Consider the following 19,868-nt stretch of genomic DNA (forward strand, 5'->3'; position numbering starts at 1 on the left):
ATATACACATTTAAATATAAAAGGAACTTATAGAATTACTGAAAATATAAAGGAATTTTAGAAAATAGAGAAATGGATGGTGGAGAGTTGTTTCCATGATCCCACCATCCTAAGACACGCCTGTAATTTAAAAATGAGAAAACTGAAGGTAAAGATGTTATTGAATTGTTTAAGGTAACCATTAAATGGTGACCATAGGTTTTAAGCCTCTAAAGCCTTGGGCTTTGCCTCTTCCCCCATGCTGTGGTATTGACCTTGACCTTCTAGAATTAAAATACCAACTTGAGAGAAAATGTTTTGTTAGAGCTTCATAGTCATACATAGTAGCTGAGTTCATCTCAACAAACTCATACATTCATGGAAATCAATTTCAGTTCATGATCCCCTTCTTTTCCCTCCCGTCTTCTTTCCCCTCTCCCATTCTCTTTACTCTGTTAGAATTGTGATTCGATTTATAATGTCTGATTTACATTAAGCTGTCTAGGAACTTGTCTATTTTTATCTTTTTAATAAAGTGAATTACGCATATACAACGTGATGATACTTCAGTATAGCAAAGTATTTGAAAGTTTAGAGAAATTTCACATTAATGTCAGGTTGGTAAACAAGAAGATTGCATTAGGCCAGGCACAGTGGCACATGCCTGTAATCCCAGTGACATGCCCAGGGACACTGAGTCAGGAAGATTATTAACTCAATGGCAGCCTCAGCAATTTAGCAATGCCCTAAGCAACTTAGTGAGACCTTGTTTCTAAATAAAATAGAACTGGGGATGTAACTCAGTGGTAAAACACCCCTGGGTTCAATTCCTGGTACTCAAAAAAGAAGACGACAACTAAATCAAATGTACATATTAAAAGTTAAGGGCTGGGGTTGTGGTTCAGTGGTAGCACACGTGAAGCACTGGCTTCAGTCCTCAGCTCCACATAAAATATACTAAATAAAGGTATTGTGTCCATCTTCAACAACAACAAAAAAAAGTCAATAAGTTGCTGCTATTAATAGCAAATTCATTCAAGACTCTTAATAAGTTGGAATGATTTAAAGTTTTGCTAACAGCTCTTTTGTTGTTCATATTAAAACATGTTAATGTTCAAATTTAAATGAGTTGTAATTCCATTTCCTGTTCATTTTATCTTACAGGTATCATTGATGGCTATGCAGATGAAAAAACTGTTTTTGAAAGGCAAATTCAGGAAAAAACTGATATAATAGATCGCCTTGAGCAGGAGTTGTTACGTGCAGGTAATAGGTTGCAAGAATTGGAAGCAGAACAACAAGAAATCCAAGCAGAAAAAGAATTATTGTCAAGACAGAAGGAGGCAATGAAAGCAGAAGCAAGTCCAGTTGTACAAAGTACGTATTTTCAGACTTTGGAACACTTTTCTTTTCATTTATATTCTTTAAACATTAAGAGTGATTTTTCCCCCTTTTTTTCAATGCCATTATTCATATACCATATAGGAACTTGAAAAATAATAGCAGAATGGGCCGAGGTTGTGACTCAATGATAGAGCGCTTGCCTAGCATGTGGGAGGCACTGGGATCCATCCTCAACACTGTATATAAGTAAAATAAAGATCCACTGACAACTAAAAAAAGTGTATTCAAAAAAATTATAACCAAACATACCTTATAGGTAATTGTCTTATTAGACAACCAAGTAGAACCAGGGTTTTCTTTTCTTTCTTTTTTAATCTCTGACAGATGTTGACTGTTAACAGGAAAAGACAATTCTTTACTTATCCCCAAAAATCTGCCTCAAGAGAAGGTTACAAATAATGGGGCAGAATATTTTATAAATTGTGTAAGCTTTAGGCTTTTTAATAGAAAAGAGACAGCAAAAATGTATTGTCGGATTAAATAACTAAGAACTTGTTTTAGGAATAAGCAGGTCTGGGGCTTGCAAGCCAAATAGATGGAAAAGGTCAATGGCGTTAGAAGCAGGCTGACATCTAGTTTAGTAGGAGTTCAAAAAGAATTTAAATTTATAAATAACCTTAATTTTTCCTTAAATAAGAAATTAAATAATATCTTGACGTTAAAGTTTGTTTAGCAGTAAATGTCAATCTTTGTAATAGTAAAAATTTAAATTCAGTTTATTGTGTCCTCACTTTTATAGTAAACGTAAGTTGGAATTATAAACTGTTTCTCTAATTTCATTTGATCAATTAAGAAATACAACATACATATTTTGTAAAATGATGAAATTAGTCTAACATGGGTTTAGGGTTGTAATTTTTAATAGGGAAAAACTTTGTGTCATACATGTAAAATATTCAAGAAATATTGGAACTTCTCAAAATCTCCAGTGATGATAATCAGTGGCTTCAGCATCTGCTTTCTAATATATTTGTGGGCACATGCATTATCTTATTTTAGCCAATAGAATATGTATAATATTTTTGTTGTGTCTTGTCTTGTTTTCTATTTTCATAGGACTAGTAGATGCTGCAGTCGCTGCAGCACCTGAAGCAGGTGTGTGCGTACAATTGCATGGACTATTTTTGAGTGGTAGATTTAGATGCAAATTTTGAGTAACCCTTGGATTTTCAAACAACTAACACGTCTCTAATTTCGCAGTTTTGCTGCTGTGATTCACTCTTAAAGTTGTTCTCTTTAACAACAAAACAACTTGTCTTACTATAAAAGTTCACATTTTCACTTGAAATTAACAACTGAGATTGATAATGACCATCATCTTATTATCTGTTTTGCATGAAACTTAATTTCAATTTTTCAAAGAAAATGTTTTTTTTAAATAAATATATTAAATCTTGTAGTCTATGACTTTCCAGAATCCTCTTCTAAGTCAGGAAGTTTATAAGATGATGGTAGTAAAAAGATCAATGGAATTTAGTAAGAGGCTTTCTGATTGATTTACTTTATGTTAACATCTAGTATCAGTGTTGTTTTCAAAGGAAAAATTTTTTCTGTTGATTCCTTGTCCTGAGTATAGTGTTGACACATCAGTTAGTATAAAGATTCTAGAGATAAGTTCTTTCCATTTTCTTTATTAGAGGATTGGTTTACTTTTTCTTTTATACTTTATTATTATATTAATAATGATACTAACACAATAGTGCTTACCATACTACAGTTACTGTTTTACATATTTTAACTCATTTGATTCCAAATTTGCTGTAAGAGATTGGCAATGATATAGTTCCCATTTTACATATAAGGAAACCAAGGATCATCATATTGAATGTCATGTAAAACAAAAGAGGCAAGCTAGGATTTGAAGACATAGTCTGTTTTTAGTGCTAACCACACTGCCTCTCACATGTCAGTTTTCCCTTGATGCACATACATGTGAGCATGCAAAAACAACTCAGTAATATGGATCTAATAAGGAGTAAGAATAACAGGAAATTCTGGGTATGGTCTTATTTCTTCTTCTACAACTCTTCCTTGCTTGTTTAAAGATTTACAGTGATTTTTTTGTGTATATTATGTATACATATGAAAGTGATTTGTGGGTTTGGAATGAATTAATTTTTGTGTGAGGTAAATAAAATGTTCTTTTTCTATGCTTAAATTTCATTCAATTTTGTTCTATTCTTAATAGTGAAAAGTGGCTTTTTTTGTCATTTGCTATGTTTTTACAAAAATGGTGTTTTTGTGATGGAACTTTCTTTTTGTTAATTCTGCATAATTTTAATAATACTAGTTTATGTATGTGTAGCAGTAAGATATTTTGTTATTTTTATAAGAGAATATTTACTTTTTAATATGGACTTAAAATATTTCTCAGCCTTTATTTCATGAAGGTAAAATTTACTGGAAGCACCATTAATTATAATTAACTCTGAATGCTTTTGCATTTTTAAACAGAATTACTACATGAGACAGAAAAATTAATGAAGGAAAAGCTAGAATTGCAATGTCAAGCTGAGAAAGTACATGATAAACTTCAAAAACAAATGAAAGCTTTAGAAACAGATGTTGAAGAACAAGTCAGTTGGTTTATAGAGATGGAACAAGAAAAAAATGCTGAAGTAATGGATTTAAGACAGCAAAACCAAGCACTAGAAAAGCAATTAGAAAAAATGAGAAAATTTTTAGATGTAAGTATTTGCAATTTGATATTGATTTTTCTCAGTAGAATACTATGTGATGCTGTTCTATATTATTTTAATTTTAAATTATAGGGACTCTTAATATTTTTGCTTATGTGTGTATTCCACCAATGGAGAGAGTATTCCAATAATTTATTATGTAACAATCAAAATGAAAATAGTAAAACTAGGGCAGGGAATGTAGCTCAGTGGTAGAGCACTGCTTAGCATGAATGAAATGAGGCCGGCCCTAGGTTGAATCACCAGCACCAAAAAAAAAAAAACCTAAACAACAACAAAACTTGTGCCACTAGCTTGTGAATAAGCCCTCCTAGTTAATGTTCCAAAATTCATAGTTAATCTTCTACTAGTCTCTCATTTAACCAGTAGTCAAAGCAGGTAAGAATTCCAAGAGCTAATTGTCTACCATTGTATCCACCTCAAAAGATGTGAACACAGGTAACAACAGTGTGGCACTTGGACTGGAATAGTTGCCAAGCTTCCATTGCTCTCTTCTGAAAAGATGTTAAATCTTTAATTTCACATGGATATTCTTCTTTAAGATTTCTTAGAAACCAGATTTTCTCTTAACATATCAGAGAATTAGAGTCTTATACTATTTATAATTTTAGGTATAAAACTTAAGATTAAAGAAATTGATTTACCAGTTTGTTTATTTGCTTAATGACTGAGTTAGCAGTGTAATTTCTCCATTGTACAAGTACATTCATTGATGGAGGAGAATTATTTCATTCTGAGTTTAACATTACCTAAATGAAAACAAATGTACTTCAAATAAATTTTAAGTATTTAAATTTTGTGGAAGAACCCAAATAGGTAATGTATCATACCAAAAATATTTTTGAATCTTTGTGATTCCATGGTCATCAGTCCTTTCTTTTCAAACAAACTTAACCTATAGCTAAAGAGAGATAATAGGTTTAATAAATATTGTTTCTTCAATTACTATTGTTTTTATTATTGTTCAATTTCAGGAGCAAGCCATTGACAGAGAACATGAGAGAGATGTGTTCCAACAAGAAATACAGAAGTTAGAACAACAACTTAGGGTTGTGCCTCGAATCCAGCCTGTTGGTGAACATCAAACTAGAGAGGTAAGAACTTTATTGGTATTGCCTATTTGTATCTTGAGTGTGAAGTAAGAGTTACATTATGAAAAACTTAAAAGTGAATAAGGTATATATCTTAAAAATCAGGACATTGAATATTACTTAAATGTGAGGAGGTCATTAACCCTAAAAAATGTTTGTATTGGACTAGGGGTTATAGTTCATGGTAGAACACTTGCCTAGCGTACCTGAAGCCCTGGATTTGATGCCAGCACCATCAAAAACAAAAAACAAAACATAAAAATATTGTACCGAAATTTGGAATTATTTCCATCTTTATATATTTTCTAGTATTAAATAAACTCTCTGCCTAATTCTCTACTCCCATCCCAACAAAACTGATAATTCTCTGTAGTCACTCTTTACTACCCTTTCTCTTCTCTTTTACAGTCCACTACAATGAAGTTTCCAACATCTTTTTCTTGGAATTTTATACCCCTTAGTATATTTAAACTGTTCCTATGAAGGTTACCCAAAGCCTCTTGGCTGTATCTAGTAATCACCTCTCTGTCTTTAATACTACTCAACCATTTGGAGACACTCATTACAGTCTTCTATAAGTATCTCCTTCTCTTGACTGCTGTGACACACCTACTGTAGAGTGTGGTCTCTCTCCTCCAGTATTTATTTGTCTTCTGCCTACCCAAAATAAATGAGGGGTGCCTCATGACTTAGTCTTAGAGTCCTTGTTCTTCCGTTTTTACATTTTCTTCCCAGTCATCTGTAAATTGCCCCACAGTTGTTCCTTTATTCCTAACATCTCTGTTGAACTCTGTACTTGAATTTTCAACTGCCTACTCTGTCTCCACGTAGATGTCTCATTTTTAACATATCCAGGAATCATATTCTTGGTTCCTGATTAGCCTTTATCAAAAAGACAAGAATAAAATTATTCCTTCTTCATCTAAATAAATGTTGTGCCTTCTAAATCATCTTCTTTGCTAAGTTCTAGAATTCTTCCTCAGTCCCACTCCTTCTCAGCCCTGATCCCAAACCATTAATAGATAAGATTTATACTACATCTTTTTATTCTTTTCACCTTTATTCATTTCCCTGTGTCTTAGTTGTCATTATTATTTGCCTATATGTGTGAGGTGGCCTCCTGACCAGTCTCCCTGCTTCTACTCTGTCACTCCCACTGTCCATTTTCCTCATACAGAAAACTCTACATTTATTAAACAAATGTTACATGGGAAATATTATACATATTTATACATATATCACTTATATATATTTCTAAAGATGGCTTGTCCTGGTTATAAAGAGATTGTGCTTGAGATAAGGCAATCCCAGTGTGGATCATGGCTGTGCTATGTAGTAGATGTGTGACAGTAACTAAGCTACTTAACCTTTCAAATCTATTTATTCATTTCTAAAATAAAGACAGTAATAACTCCCACTGCATAGCAGTATTAGTGTGGCCCTTAGTGAACACTTAAATTCAACTACTATTATTTCTGAAAGTAATTTTATTGCTGAAAATTATCTACAATTTCTAAGAAGTTTACTTGATTCATTTCTCTTAAAAGTACCTCAATGAAGTATAAAATGCCTATAAGTTCATTGTAATGAAATGTTAAATCTGCTAGAATAGAAGAGAAGTCATCATTCCCCTTGTTTGTAGTCATTGCCCTTATTTCTAACAAATGTATTTTTAGCTTTTGAAAAACAGTGACTTATTCATTGAAACTCAAAAGATAATTCAAGATCTAGAACTTTGACTGCCATTTTCTACTATATAATTTTAAAAAAAATATTTGAAAGTTGACCTATCTCGTTCATGAAGCTTTAAGGTATGTTTGAGTTTCCTCAGGAACACTGTGACCCATTTGTTCTCTGCTTACCCTGCCAGAACTAATCCCAGCTTCTGATTTTCTGAAGACCCAAAAATTCCAACTGTGAATACATATTATAATATGCCATTTCATTGTACCTGTTTTATAGCATTTTCTCATGAACTTAATCCAAAACTTAGTCAACCTATTATTCTCAGTAGCTTTATTACTGTTAAAATTTAATCCTGTAATTATAATTAAGCTTGCATTTTTTTAATGTTCTGAATAATGATTGTTATTTTGTATAATTGCCTCCAAGTATTTCACTGAATAAAGGTAGTATTCTTTTATTTCTTACCATCACTTATCTTTTTAGGAACATCCTCTCCCTCTTGATCAGAACTAATTTCATAAATTATCTTATTAATCCTTCCTGTATTCTTCTACCACAGAGCCATTGAATTGAAGGCACTTGCATATCAGTCTTCAGGGATAATTTCTGGGATGTGTCATCATTTATTTTGGATGCAGGAGAAACTATTAAGACACTAAATGTACAGCTCTCTCTTACCACCCATCCTCATCTCTATTCTGGGATGGTGCAATGTATAGATTGAAAGTGCTTTGTAAATAACTATTATCAAAAAGTAATTCATGAAAGATTTTTTTTCAGGTTATCTTACTTCACATTCTGAAAGCAAGTCAGTAAGTACTCTATAAATTTGCCATCTTTAAGGACATAGGTCTTAGTATGATTGTATCATTACTAGATAATTCAACATTATTCAAAATGTGGTTTTCCCCTCTTCTTAGCTAAAGTCTTAGTCTTAAGAGAAAGAAATTTTTCTAAAAAGGGTTGAGCAAAAGCAATATTTGTTGTTTACTAGTGCTGCCTAGTTCTTATCAACTTGGGAACTATCAACCTTTGTTTGAGATAATAGTTGCTATCCTTATAAAAAATGAAATTGATATAGCATTTCAAAATGTTTTATGAAACAAAATGATTTTTGAGATGAATTAAAAGTTATGAACTTTTCAAATTTTTAGATTTTTTTTGTTTATTATATTTTCAGGTTGAACAATTAACAAATAATCTAAAAGAAAAAACAGACAAGTGCAGTGAGCTGCTTCTATCAAAAGAACAGCTTCAAAGAGATGTACAAGAGAGGAATGAAGAAATTGAAAAGCTAGAGTTCAGAGTGAGAGAACTGGAACAAGCCTTACTTGTTAGCACAGACAATTTTCAAAAGGTGTGACATTTTGAGTTAACTTTATTAAGTGTTTTAATGAAGAAAAGTTTGATACACAAACATCAGAGCTTGAATAAGAAAGCTTGAGGGTGGGGGCAGATGGGAAAGAGCCTTCATTTTTATCTGAGAAATGCATTTTAAGTGTCAAAAGTTCCTGTTTGACTCTATGAATGTATTCAAGACTGAATATCTGTAACTTTTTGATATTTACTAATGTAGAGTTTGTCCTCCTAACTGGTCAGAGAGAATTGCAACTTATCCAAAAGGAAACACAAACACACACACACACACACTCTGAATAATCAGTATTTAATGTCTGAAAATTTGAGAACATTCTTATATATTTAAAGGTAGAGGACCAGAAACAATTTGGAGCCTTAGAAGGTAAAGCAGAATTGTCTCTAGAAGTGCAACTGCAAGCTGAGCGAGATGCTATCGACAGAAAAGAAAAAGAGGTAACGACTTTTTTTTTTTCTTTCGTGTGTGTGTGTGTGTGTGTGTGTGTGTGTGTGGATTAGATGTAGATGGGCAAATATCTTTTGTTTTATTTACTTACATGGTTCTGAGGATTGAACCCAGTGCCTCACACATACTAGGCAAGCGCTCTACCACTTTATTTTTAAATGACAAACTGTTTTGAGTTATTTTAAAATCAGTTACCTTGAAAATATCATTTGAACAAAATGAAGTTTGTGATCTAAAACCAAAGTATAGGGCTGGGGATGTGGCTCAAGCGGTAGCGCGCTTGCCTAGCATGCGTGCGGCCCGGGTTCGATCCTCAGCAGCACCACATACCAACAAAGATGTTGTGTCCGCCGAGAACTAAGAAAAATAAATAAATAAATAAATGTTAAAATTCTCTCTCTCCCTCTCTCTCTCTGTCCCCCTCTCTCTCTCACTAAAATAAAAAAATAATAATAATAAAATAAAATAAAACCAAAGTATAGACTTTCTCAATTCAGTGCCTAAATTGATCTTCAAGACAATAAACATGTGAACTGATAAGCTTATGAAGGAAGTTTATTCCAGGTTGAGAGGATAACTAGTGTGAGTACCTTGAAGCAAGAAGAAATTTAGAGAGGGAGAAAGGACAATTTAGCAGGTATGGGCTGAGTGCAGAGGACAGTGGAGAAATGTAGTAGTTAGGACAAAAGGCAGCATCTCTTTTCTTCTGTTCGTGCTATGGGCATTGAGTTTTTGCTCCACTCTACTGTGAATTTGGGTTTGCTTGCTTTCCTTTTTCTTTTTAAACTTTTCCCTGAGAATTGATAGTATTGTTTTACAACATATGAAGCTTGTGCTTAAAAGATTAATAATGAACTAGGAATGGGAATTTAACTCAAAGTGGGTTTGAATCTGCAGCACCACAAAATAATAATAAGAAGAAAGTAACTATAAAGTTATCCTGTGTTGCCCTTCTACCTCCTTCTTAAAGAGAAGGATCCAATTAGGCATGGTGGTGCATGCCTGTAGTCCCTGCTTCTCAGGACTCTGAAGCAGGAGAATGAATCACTTGAGCCAAGGAGGTTAAGGTCAGCCTAGGCAACATAATAATACCCCTGTGAGAACAAGAAAAGAAAATTTACCTTTAGAGCTATAGTAATTTTAACTTTCTTTGTCTACTAATAGTTTTCCTAAAACATATAATACTCAACATTGTATAGTAGTAAATTTTAAATGTTTAAAATGTTTTTAATTATGTTTTTGTCTCTTTCCATAGAATTTTTCTCAGAACATTTAAATTTATTTTAACAAATACTTATTTTGCTTAAATATCGTAGAAGTATTTGTTAATAAGTACTTGAAAATCTGTTTACAAAACTAATTTAGACATCAGCTAAAATGACAGTTTAGTGAATTTGTAGTTCAAAGAAGAAAAAAGGAATCCATAGAAATTACTATAGTTGAAATGATCCATGAGAAGGATCGTTTTCCCATTTTTATGTAACATCTGAGAAGTTCTGGTTTATTAGGTTTGGAGTTTTCATGGAAGCAGTGAGCACATTTTTTTTTGTGTGTAACTATTTTTGTATATTTGAAAGGAATTAATACTTAATGATTTATCTTAAATACTGAATAATCTCCTCCCCAAAAAAAATGAACCTTCACAACTGGATCTAAAAGTAGTGGTAGTTGATTAAGGATACTTGATGTAGCTTACTAGTTGTTTCTCTTCATTTGTGTGTGTGTTCTGGGGCTCAAAGGGCCTCACACAAGCATTCCATCACTGAGTTATTTCCTTAGCCCTAATTCTGTACATACATACATACATACACACACACACAGGTTTTTTTGTTTTTGTTTTTGTATTTTGAGATGGAAGCCATTAAGTATAGTGCCAGGCTGACTATAAACTCCAAATTACAGGGTTCAAGCAATCCTCTCACATCAGCTTCCTGAGTAGCTGGGACTACATTCATGTGCCACCATGCCCTATTATTTTTATTATCTTTTGAATGTAATATATATCTACTAACACCTTAATTTCCTGAATTAAGTTTCTAATAAACATCTACCTTTTACTCAGGATCATGGTACTAGTAGTATAGAACTATAAGAAACCATAGAGAGCATCTATTAACTGACTTTCAGTTTTTACAGATAGAGACCCAGAGCCAAAGATGTTGAATGAATATATACAGATTAAAATAACAAGCTGACCTTCATTTACTTGCTTTAAATAACTATAATGAGTATTCTATCAGAACTCACTCCCTTACCTATAACTGAATAATGGAGGTATGAATGTAGAATTAAAACATATGTCTTTTAATGAAAATAACTTAAGCATTCTATCCTGAAAACTAGGCAAATGTTTTCAGATGTCCTATTGAGTATAAACATAAAGATATCCTTATGTATCATTATAGTTGAGACGTTCAAATACTCCCAAAACCTAGATTTGTATAAAACATTTTTTTGAAAGTTCATTAGACTATTTAGAAATGTGGGATGAATAAAAAGAAGAAAACAGCTTCTTATAGGAGAAGGAAATATTGTGGAGACAATAGTTATTTTGAGAAAAGGATCAGTAAGTTTTAGCTCTCTGTAGAACTAATGAGCTCTAGTTTATAGATAGCAATAGTAAATAATAGTTAACTTTGCTGAGGGCTGAGTGCTAGAAAGTATATTAAATGCATTGTCCCATTAACCCTTAACACTCTCCCTGGGAATAGGTTCTGTTCTAAAATCTCCTAATTTGCCAATGTGTGACCTGATCCTTAAGAGAGGTTAGTACTTAGTACAGACAGAAAGAACTGATTCTGGAACCCTATGATGCTATGATGCCAGAACACTGAATATATTTTGCTTGTTAGTGAAAAATGTTAAAGACTGTCATTCAACATTCATTATTAAGCTGTTTCTGAATGTAGAGCACTTTTGTTCAGTTGTGAAATCAACACCAGACTTCAAGGAATATGCTATCTAATTAGTGGAACATATATAAGTTTTTTTAACATTTTTTTAAAGTTGTTGATGGACCTTTATTTTATTTTTTGATTATATGTGGTGCTGAGAATCTAACACAGTGGCTCACACATGCCAGGCAAATGCTCTGCCACTGAGCCACAACCCCAGCCCCTATACTTTTTTTTTTTAAGAGAAAAAAAAAAACACTTAAAAAATAAAATAAGACTCTAATAGGTACAAATCAGTGTCATCCAAATAGTCTAGATATCAATTGGTAGAAAAGTAAAACAAGTTTAAACCTTTCTAATGTTCTTCTGGTTTGGGTGTTGTTATAAGACAGCCTGAAACTAGAGTCTGCTTGAATAACAAGAATGTTCCATAGTGTCATTTGGAGAAACTAAAGTCTGATGTGATGTCTCAAGTTCAGCTACTTAAAATAAAAATGTTAGTACTTTAAACCAGTCCTTCTCTGCATATGAGTCAGCTGGGGATCTTGTTAAAGTGCAGGTCTTTTTTTTTTTTTTTTTTTAATCTTTTTTTTTAAATTTTTAGTTGTAGAGAAACTAAATACCTTTTTTTTTTTAAATGTGGTGCTGAAGATCAAACCTTGTGCCTCACACATGCTAGGCAAGCGCTCTACCACTGAGCCACAGCTCCCAAAATGCAGATCTTGAGTGCAGCACAAGATTCTGTGCATCAAACTTGCTCTCACATGATGCCTATTCTGCCGCTCCAGAGACTACACTTTGAGTAGCAGGGCTTTTAAGACATAGAGCTAAGAATTTGACTATTAAGTGATGTCACAAGGAAAAAAAAAAAGGTCATGTGAGGTGGGGCAGCAATTTTGAACTTAAATAACTATGTGTATGTTGATTTTATAATACCTTGTCATTAAAATTTGTTATAGAAGAGAAGAATAGATGTAAATACTGTCAGATAATTTTGAAGAAGATACAGTCATCACAATTTTCAATAAACTAACCTGGAAATTATATATGTACCACCACTAAATGTATTTTAGTGTCTACAGAGTTCAATATCAGTGTTACAAAAAATTTAAGTAGAGGTCTTAGACATTAGTTATTAGAAACAGGAGGGGCTGGGGATGTGGCTCAAGCAGTAGCGTGCTCGCCTGGCATGCGTGCGGCCCAGGTTCAATCCTCAGCACCACATACAGACAAAGATGTTGTGACCACCACAAACTAAAAAAATAAATAAATAAATATTTAAAAAGAAAAAAAAAGAAACATGATAAATTATAGTTTAGGACTGGAACTCCCCAGGTTCAAAAGGTGGTTTCACCACATAGTAGACATGTGACCTCAGGACAAGTTACTCCTTGCTGTAACTCCCTTCCTCACTTCTGAAATGGGGTTAATCATAGAATAGAGCTCCTAAGGTTGTTACAGGCTTTTTAAAAAATAACAATATATAAAGCACTTTGTACCCATGCCTAGCAGTAATTCTCTATAAATAATAGCCATTATTTAGTATTGATACCATTTCTGTTTAAGAAATATTAGGCTGATTTTTTTTTTCCTTGCTGATTTCTTTTTTTAGGCTGATTTTTAAGGCCTTGCCTTGCCTGTGCTAGAATGATTCTAATTGTGTGATGTATCAGTATATAAGCAAGATATGCCCCTTTTCAACTTTTAGGCACTAAATGATTTAAAGTTGGCTCTGAGCCAGTTACTACTAAACACTGCTTCTGCATCTTAGGTTGCTGTTAATGCAACATTTTTGATCATCAAGTAAATATATGTTTATAAATTCATTTATTAAATATTAAGTAGCTGTGAAGCAGTGAGCTAAAGTGACTGCTAATGTTCTCAAACCCATTTTTTTAAATAGAGCAATAATTAGCTCTTAATTAGCTCTTTTTTTGGTATAACCATCAAAGAGGATTATTTTACTTTTATTACTAATAATCCATCTTCAAAAATTAAATTTCTGTTTTCCTATAAGTAAGAGCTCTCTGATTTCCTACTAAAATTATTTTGTTAACCTACTCTGCAATTCAGACCTAAGGATCTCTTGACCTTATTGTGTATCTCTGCTTCCATCTGCTTAATCAAACCACAAAGCAGCCAGGGCATTCAATGGATTATAATTAGATATTTGTGGGACTATATTAAGTTAGTTTTATTTGATACTAGAATAACTGAATTAATTCTACAATTTTTCTAAGCTTTTCAATAGCAACTGACTTAATTCTAACTGAATTTAACATAAGAGTTAGCATGTGGACTCTTTCTGTGACTCTTTCTGCTTATGGTAGAAAATATTTCCTGGTGTCCTTCTTTAAGGTATCTTCTGCTTGGGCAAGATAGTTTAAGAATGTGCAGTGTGACAGGCACGGTGGCACATACCTATAATCCCACAACTCAGAAGTCTGAGGCAGGAAGATTGCAAGTTTGAGGCCAGCCTCAGCAACTTAGCAAGATCCTAAGCAACTTACTTAGCATGACTGTATCTAAAAACTATAAATTGAAAAAAAAGGCTGGGGATGTGGTTCCATGGTAAAGCTCCCTTGGGTTCAGTCCCCAGGGCCAAAACAAAAATAAAATAAACAAACAAAAAAACAAAAAAAAGAATGTGCAGTGTGAGCATGTCTAGGAACCATACAGGTATGGCTGGCTTAGAAAACCACTTTATTGTTATGAATTAAGCATATGTACTTTATAAAGCAAATACAACATTCTTTTTTTTAAAATTTTTTTTTTAGTTGTAGTTGGACACAATATCTTTATTTTTATGTGGTACTGAGGATCAAACTCAGTGCCTCACATGTGCACAGCAGGCGCTCTACCACTGAGCTACAGCCCCAGCCCCAACATTCTTAATTCTATCTTGACAAACATCTGTATAAAGTTTTTTTTTCTTTACTTTTCATAATTTTGATATTAAAGATAACAAACTTAGAAGAACAACTAGAGCAATTTAGAGATGAGCTTGAAAATAAAAATGAAGAAGTTCAGCAACTACATATGCAATTGGAAATACAGAAAAAGGAATCCACTACCCGTCTACAGGAACTTGAACAAGAAAATAAATTATTCAAGGTAACTGTTTTAGAAAATTTTTTTTCTATAAAGAGATAATAAGTTTTGCTCCTATGTAGTTATAATAAACATTTACTAAGTCCAGATCTAAATAATACTCGAAGAACACTAGCAAGCAAATAGATTTGCATGGAACTTATTTTCTGTTCATAATTAAATTTTTGAGATCTTTTATGAAAATATTTCAAGAATTATTGATCTATATTATGTCTAATTTTTTTTACTTGTACATTGTAGGAAATGTATTTTTTATAAGACTTAATTGAAACAATGTTGTGAAAAATGCCATGTCATGAATACATCCAACTATGATGGTTATTTTTGTCACTAGGATGAAATGGAGAAATTGAGATTTGCCATGAAGGATCCTGAGGCTATCTCTACTCATGACCAGCATATGCTATTTGGGAAATTTGCTCAAATAATACAGGAAAAAGAGGTAGAAATTGATCGATTAAATGAGCAAATTAGAGACTTTCATCAACAACTTAGACTTACAACAGATAACAAGGTATACTCATTTAAAATTGGTTATTATCTGAAATCTAATATAGTTAAATAGAGTGATTAGCTTTGGATGCCATCTGTTAAAGACTTAATTCAGTATTTTATCCTTTCCAATAAAATGTACTAATGTTGACATTTTCCTAATAGAGAATCAAATACTAAAAGCATAAGCCACTTATGTTTAATAGAACTTCCAGAATGATGTTCTAAATAAGGTCTTTGTTTGATGTGATAAGGGAGGTGTTGGTCTATATTGAAAGTAACATAATGTGTCTGACAAGCATACAGCTTTTGTGCCTGCTCATCTTTAAGTTTTTACCCTAAAATAAAACAAAATTTTAAAATATGAATACATACTTTTCTGTGTTTCTCTTTTTCATTAACTAATAGGATTTTGAAGAAAAAAATGAACTGATAAGGGATCTTGAAGCCCAAATAGAATGTCTGAAGAGTGATCAAGAACGTTTGAAGAAAAATAGAGAAGAAGAAACAGACAAGCTCAATGAAGTGATTGAAAAACTTCAGGAGGAATTGTCATATATTGAACAGAGTATGTTGGTGGATACCAGTTCCCCCTCAGAACAAGAGGACAGCTTGAAACATCAGTTGGAAAAGGTTATAGCTGAAAAGCTGGCTTTGGAACAGCAAGTAGAAATCACTAATGAAGAAATGGCCTTCACAAAAAATGTACTTAAAGAAACCAATTTTAAAATGGATCAGCTAACACAAGAATTAGTCAACTTGAAGAGAGAACATGACCCTAAGGAAAAAATCCAAAGTATACCAGATGAAAGTGTTAGCATGACTATAGATGATATCAGCAAAGACCAACCCGAACTGGAAGTAATCCATATTGAAGATGTTCTTAAACCCCCTGAGAACAATATGTATCTCAGATCTTTTGAAGAAAGCACCAAAGTTTCCAAAAATTTGCAAACAAAACTGCTACAGCTTGAGAGCTCTGTTAGCGCAAAGGACTTAGAACTTATCCAGTGTTATAAACAAATAGAAGACATAAAAGAACAAGGCCAGTCTGAAACAGAAATGCTTCAGAAGAAGATTGTAAACCTACAGAAAGTACTTGAGGAGAAAGTAGCTGCTGCTCTTGTAAGTCAAGTCCAACTTGAGGCAGTTCAGGAATATGTGAAATTCTGTCAAGATAAAGGAGTAGCTTCATCAGAACTTGAAAAGGAAAATATGCAGAATTTAAATCAAATAACAGAAAACAAGATGGAGTCAGATACGTCTGCATTAACCTTGAGAATATCAGACTTAGAAAGACAAGTGATTGAAATGCATACTACTTTGATTTCAGAAAAAGAACAAGTAGAAACTGCAGAGAAAAATGCTTTGGAAAAAGAAAAGAAGCTGATAGAATTGCAGAAGTTATTGGAGGACAGTAAGAAAAAACTAGAAGGAAAAGAAAGGAAAAGAAGCCCTCACGGAGATTTTGTTCTCAAGGTTAGTTTTATATTTGAGTTTTTCACATAAATACCCTAAGAAACTCTTTTTTTTTTTTTCCTTTGCTTATTAAGCTGATTGGTAATTTACTAAGTCAAACAGTTCTGCTGACACCTACCAATTTATACATAATGGGATTTTATTTAAAAAAAAACATACTGTTCTTAAAGAACTTTAGACAAACTAAGGAGTTTGTTTGAGCAAAAAGTGCTACATGCATTGTGCAACACTCAGAACCAGAAGAGATTCAAACAGTTTCACTGTGCAACAGTGGGTGGTATTTAGAGGCAGAACTCACAAATAAAATTCAGAAATTGCTTGATTGGTCATGGCTAGACCTTGTTTGGATGTGATTTGATTGGTTGATTGCCTATGATTGGCTGAAACATAGTTGCCTACTATCATTGGCTGAGACTTAGTAGTTGATTATACTCTGTTCATTTGATTTCCTACCAAGTTACATTGCAGTTTCTTACACAGAAACTCAAGGTATAGAGACCAGATTAAATTTAACACTATAGGGTCATTTTATTATCACTAGAATAATGGGCCCAAATTATATTTTGTGATCTTCAAACATCTTTATTCAATCAGGGTTGTCATTAATTAGAACAGTTCAAATAAATATGGAAACATTAAATTTAGCAAATGTCCTCTAGAATTTCTGTGGATATTTTCCCCCTTAATGTACCTCTACTAAGTATGTTATGTCATCATCTCTTTTAAGTACCATAGTGCAACCCATAATCATCACCACCACAGTAATGTATATTCATGAGTATTCTATACATTCTAATCTTGCACCGAAGACAGTTTATTAATAGATGATTTTTAATTAATACCAGCACAATTTTTTTTGGTTGGGGGAGAGCTTCATAAAATGGTCATACCACACTTTTGCAAAAACAATTTTGGCATAAAATCTGTGAAAGTTATGTAGGTGAGATACAATTATAAAAATATCAAAATATATTCATATTGAATTAATATGAGTAACAAGTTATTAGCTTGGCAAATTTTATGCCTCATAATAGATTTTATTCTTCTTAGGAAAAATTTGTAACTGACCTAAGTCTACTTACATAAAGATCAGAAATTGCAGTTATTTCTTAGTGTATGACAGACATGACAAAGACTTTTTTCCTTCAAGTTCCCTCTCTTAATAAACTTATAATTTCAAGTACCAGAAGTTCAGTCTTATCTGCCCCAGAAGATTAATTGATACATTGGGATTTTATGTCTACTTAATTTATATTGGCAAAGGATAATAATTTCATTCACTATACTTTTTCTTCCTAGCTCATTGGAATTGCATATTACTGTAGGTAATAATTATTAAAATATTAATATAACTTTTTAGGTATAACTTATAATAATTATCTTTGAGCTGATATCTTTTGAGGAAAGTAATATAAATATGAAACTTTTGAGTGGCACAAAGAATATTTTTATCAATAATTTATAAATGTTTTATATATATATATATTAATGGCATGATTTGTCTTTCATTCCCAGAAAATCTTTCTTATTTCCTTAAGAATACAAAATGATGGGTTCTTAAAATGTTTCACTATTTGTTGAAAGAGCATTTATCACTAAAACCCCTAGGCAGTCAGTCTTGGAAAAGCTTCATTAGAATGTGTAAATGCTTTGAACTTAGCTTTTTAAAAAAAAAAAAAATGGTGTATTTCTTATGTTTTTTACTGTTATCCAGACAACTACTGAGTTAATAAATGCCAGTGGAGAAAGTGGATTTTTTGAAGAACTTGAGGCTCTTAGAATCGAGTTGGTGGCTACCAAAGAAGAACTTGCCACTTTCAAAGAAAGGACAGAAAAACTTCAAAAAGAGCTTTTGGTAAGACAAGTAACATAACTCCTAATTCATTCATTTCTACCCATCTTAATTCCCTTTCAAAATGTCCTATAGAAACAAGTCCAAAGCCATAACTTAAACTAAATTTACAAGTCTTTTTGAAAAATTCCATTGTTATAAATCTGTTCACCATCTCCTTGCTTGTTTTGCTAGGAATCTTTATATTAGAAGAATGCTTTTAATCTCTAGTCTTCTAGTAAAGGAAGCGGAAAAACTGCTGTTACAGAGAACTTAAATCCCTTGAGAAACAAAAGTAAAGGCTAATAAAATTATTTCAATTTTGTAGTAACCTGTGACCATACATACATGCAAAAGTATATATGTATTACAGTTTCCAAAGTGTTTTTCCTATTATTCTGAGGCAAGTGAACATATAAATGAAATTATACTCTTTCCCTCTCCACTGTAAGTTCCTCATTTGATGTGCAAGATTTTCAACTTAATTCATCTGTGTTTCAGGTAAAAGAGACCAATATGGCATCTCTTCAGAGAGATTTAAGCCAAGTTAAGAATCAACTTGATGAGGAAAAAAAGAAATTATCCCACTTCTTATTAAAAGAGGATAAGTCTGAAGTACCAATAAACAGAAACATCTGCTTAGAGCCACTTCCTATTGAAGTAGGTAAAAACACTGCATCCCAAACGGACCAAATACTCAAGGTCAACATGAGCAACCAGACTCCACAAATTCTTGTTAAAAATGCAGGAATTCAAATTGATGTACAGACTAGCTGTTCCTCAGAAAAAGTCTCTGAAATAATTAAGCAATTTACTGAAAGAATTGAACACATACAAGAACTTCATGCCGCTGAAATTTTGGATATGGAATCCAGACATATTTCAGAAACTGAAACTTTAAAGAAGGAACATTATGTTGCTGTTGAGTTACTGACAGAAGAGTGTGGTACATTGAAGGCAGTGATACAGTGTCTGAGACCTAAAGAGGTATTTATTTTGTTGTTGTCATGTGGGGGGAGTTTCCACTGTTGTCAACAAAATTTAAGCAAAAATTTTAAAAAAAATTTGGGAAATATCTCTTCTTTATACTATTTGAATTTAAATCTCCCCATTGTATTAGATAATAGAGTTCTTATGTAAATTTACAACTTGTTATGGTTCCTTAAATAATATCTCTTCTTACTATGGTAATATCCATAAGGAAAAAATTATAGACTTGTTATAAATCATAGATAGTTTCATTTCAAGTATGCTTAGATTGAGTTTTTTTCTTTTCTTTCCTTTTTTTTCTTTTTACAGCATTATAACAGCAAAATAGTTCATTGGGTTCTGTTTTTATTAAAACAAAAATATTTATGTATGTTGTTTCTTTTTTCTAAT

At 32.4% G+C, this 19,868-nt stretch overlaps 1 protein-coding gene across 7 annotated transcripts in view; it reads left to right on the plus strand.

The window, feature by feature from the left end:
* Akap9 (A-kinase anchoring protein 9) overlaps positions 1-19,868 on the plus strand; it is a 127,332-nt gene that overhangs the window by 81,700 nt on the left and 25,764 nt on the right. For 4 of the 7 annotated variants that reach the window (XM_077795946.1, XM_077795948.1, XM_077795949.1 and 1 more), the window contains 11 exons: positions 1,144-1,356; positions 2,440-2,478; positions 3,838-4,070; positions 5,057-5,176; positions 8,040-8,216; positions 8,567-8,671; positions 14,537-14,689; positions 15,021-15,200; positions 15,587-16,657; positions 18,372-18,512; positions 18,990-19,475. In XM_077795946.1, coding sequence (XP_077652072.1) covers positions 1,144-1,356; positions 2,440-2,478; positions 3,838-4,070; positions 5,057-5,176; positions 8,040-8,216; positions 8,567-8,671; positions 14,537-14,689; positions 15,021-15,200; positions 15,587-16,657; positions 18,372-18,512; positions 18,990-19,475 — 2,918 coding nt within the window. The remainder of the gene's footprint in view (positions 1-1,143; positions 1,357-2,439; positions 2,479-3,837; positions 4,071-5,056; positions 5,177-8,039; positions 8,217-8,566; positions 8,672-14,536; positions 14,690-15,020; positions 15,201-15,586; positions 16,658-18,371; positions 18,513-18,989; positions 19,476-19,868) is intronic. The other 3 variants (XM_077795947.1, XM_077795950.1, XM_077795952.1) reach the window with 1 other exon arrangement.

Source organism: Urocitellus parryii, chromosome 3, assembly GCF_045843805.1.
Source record: "Urocitellus parryii isolate mUroPar1 chromosome 3, mUroPar1.hap1, whole genome shotgun sequence".
Lineage (NCBI taxonomy): Eukaryota > Metazoa > Chordata > Mammalia > Rodentia > Sciuridae > Urocitellus > Urocitellus parryii.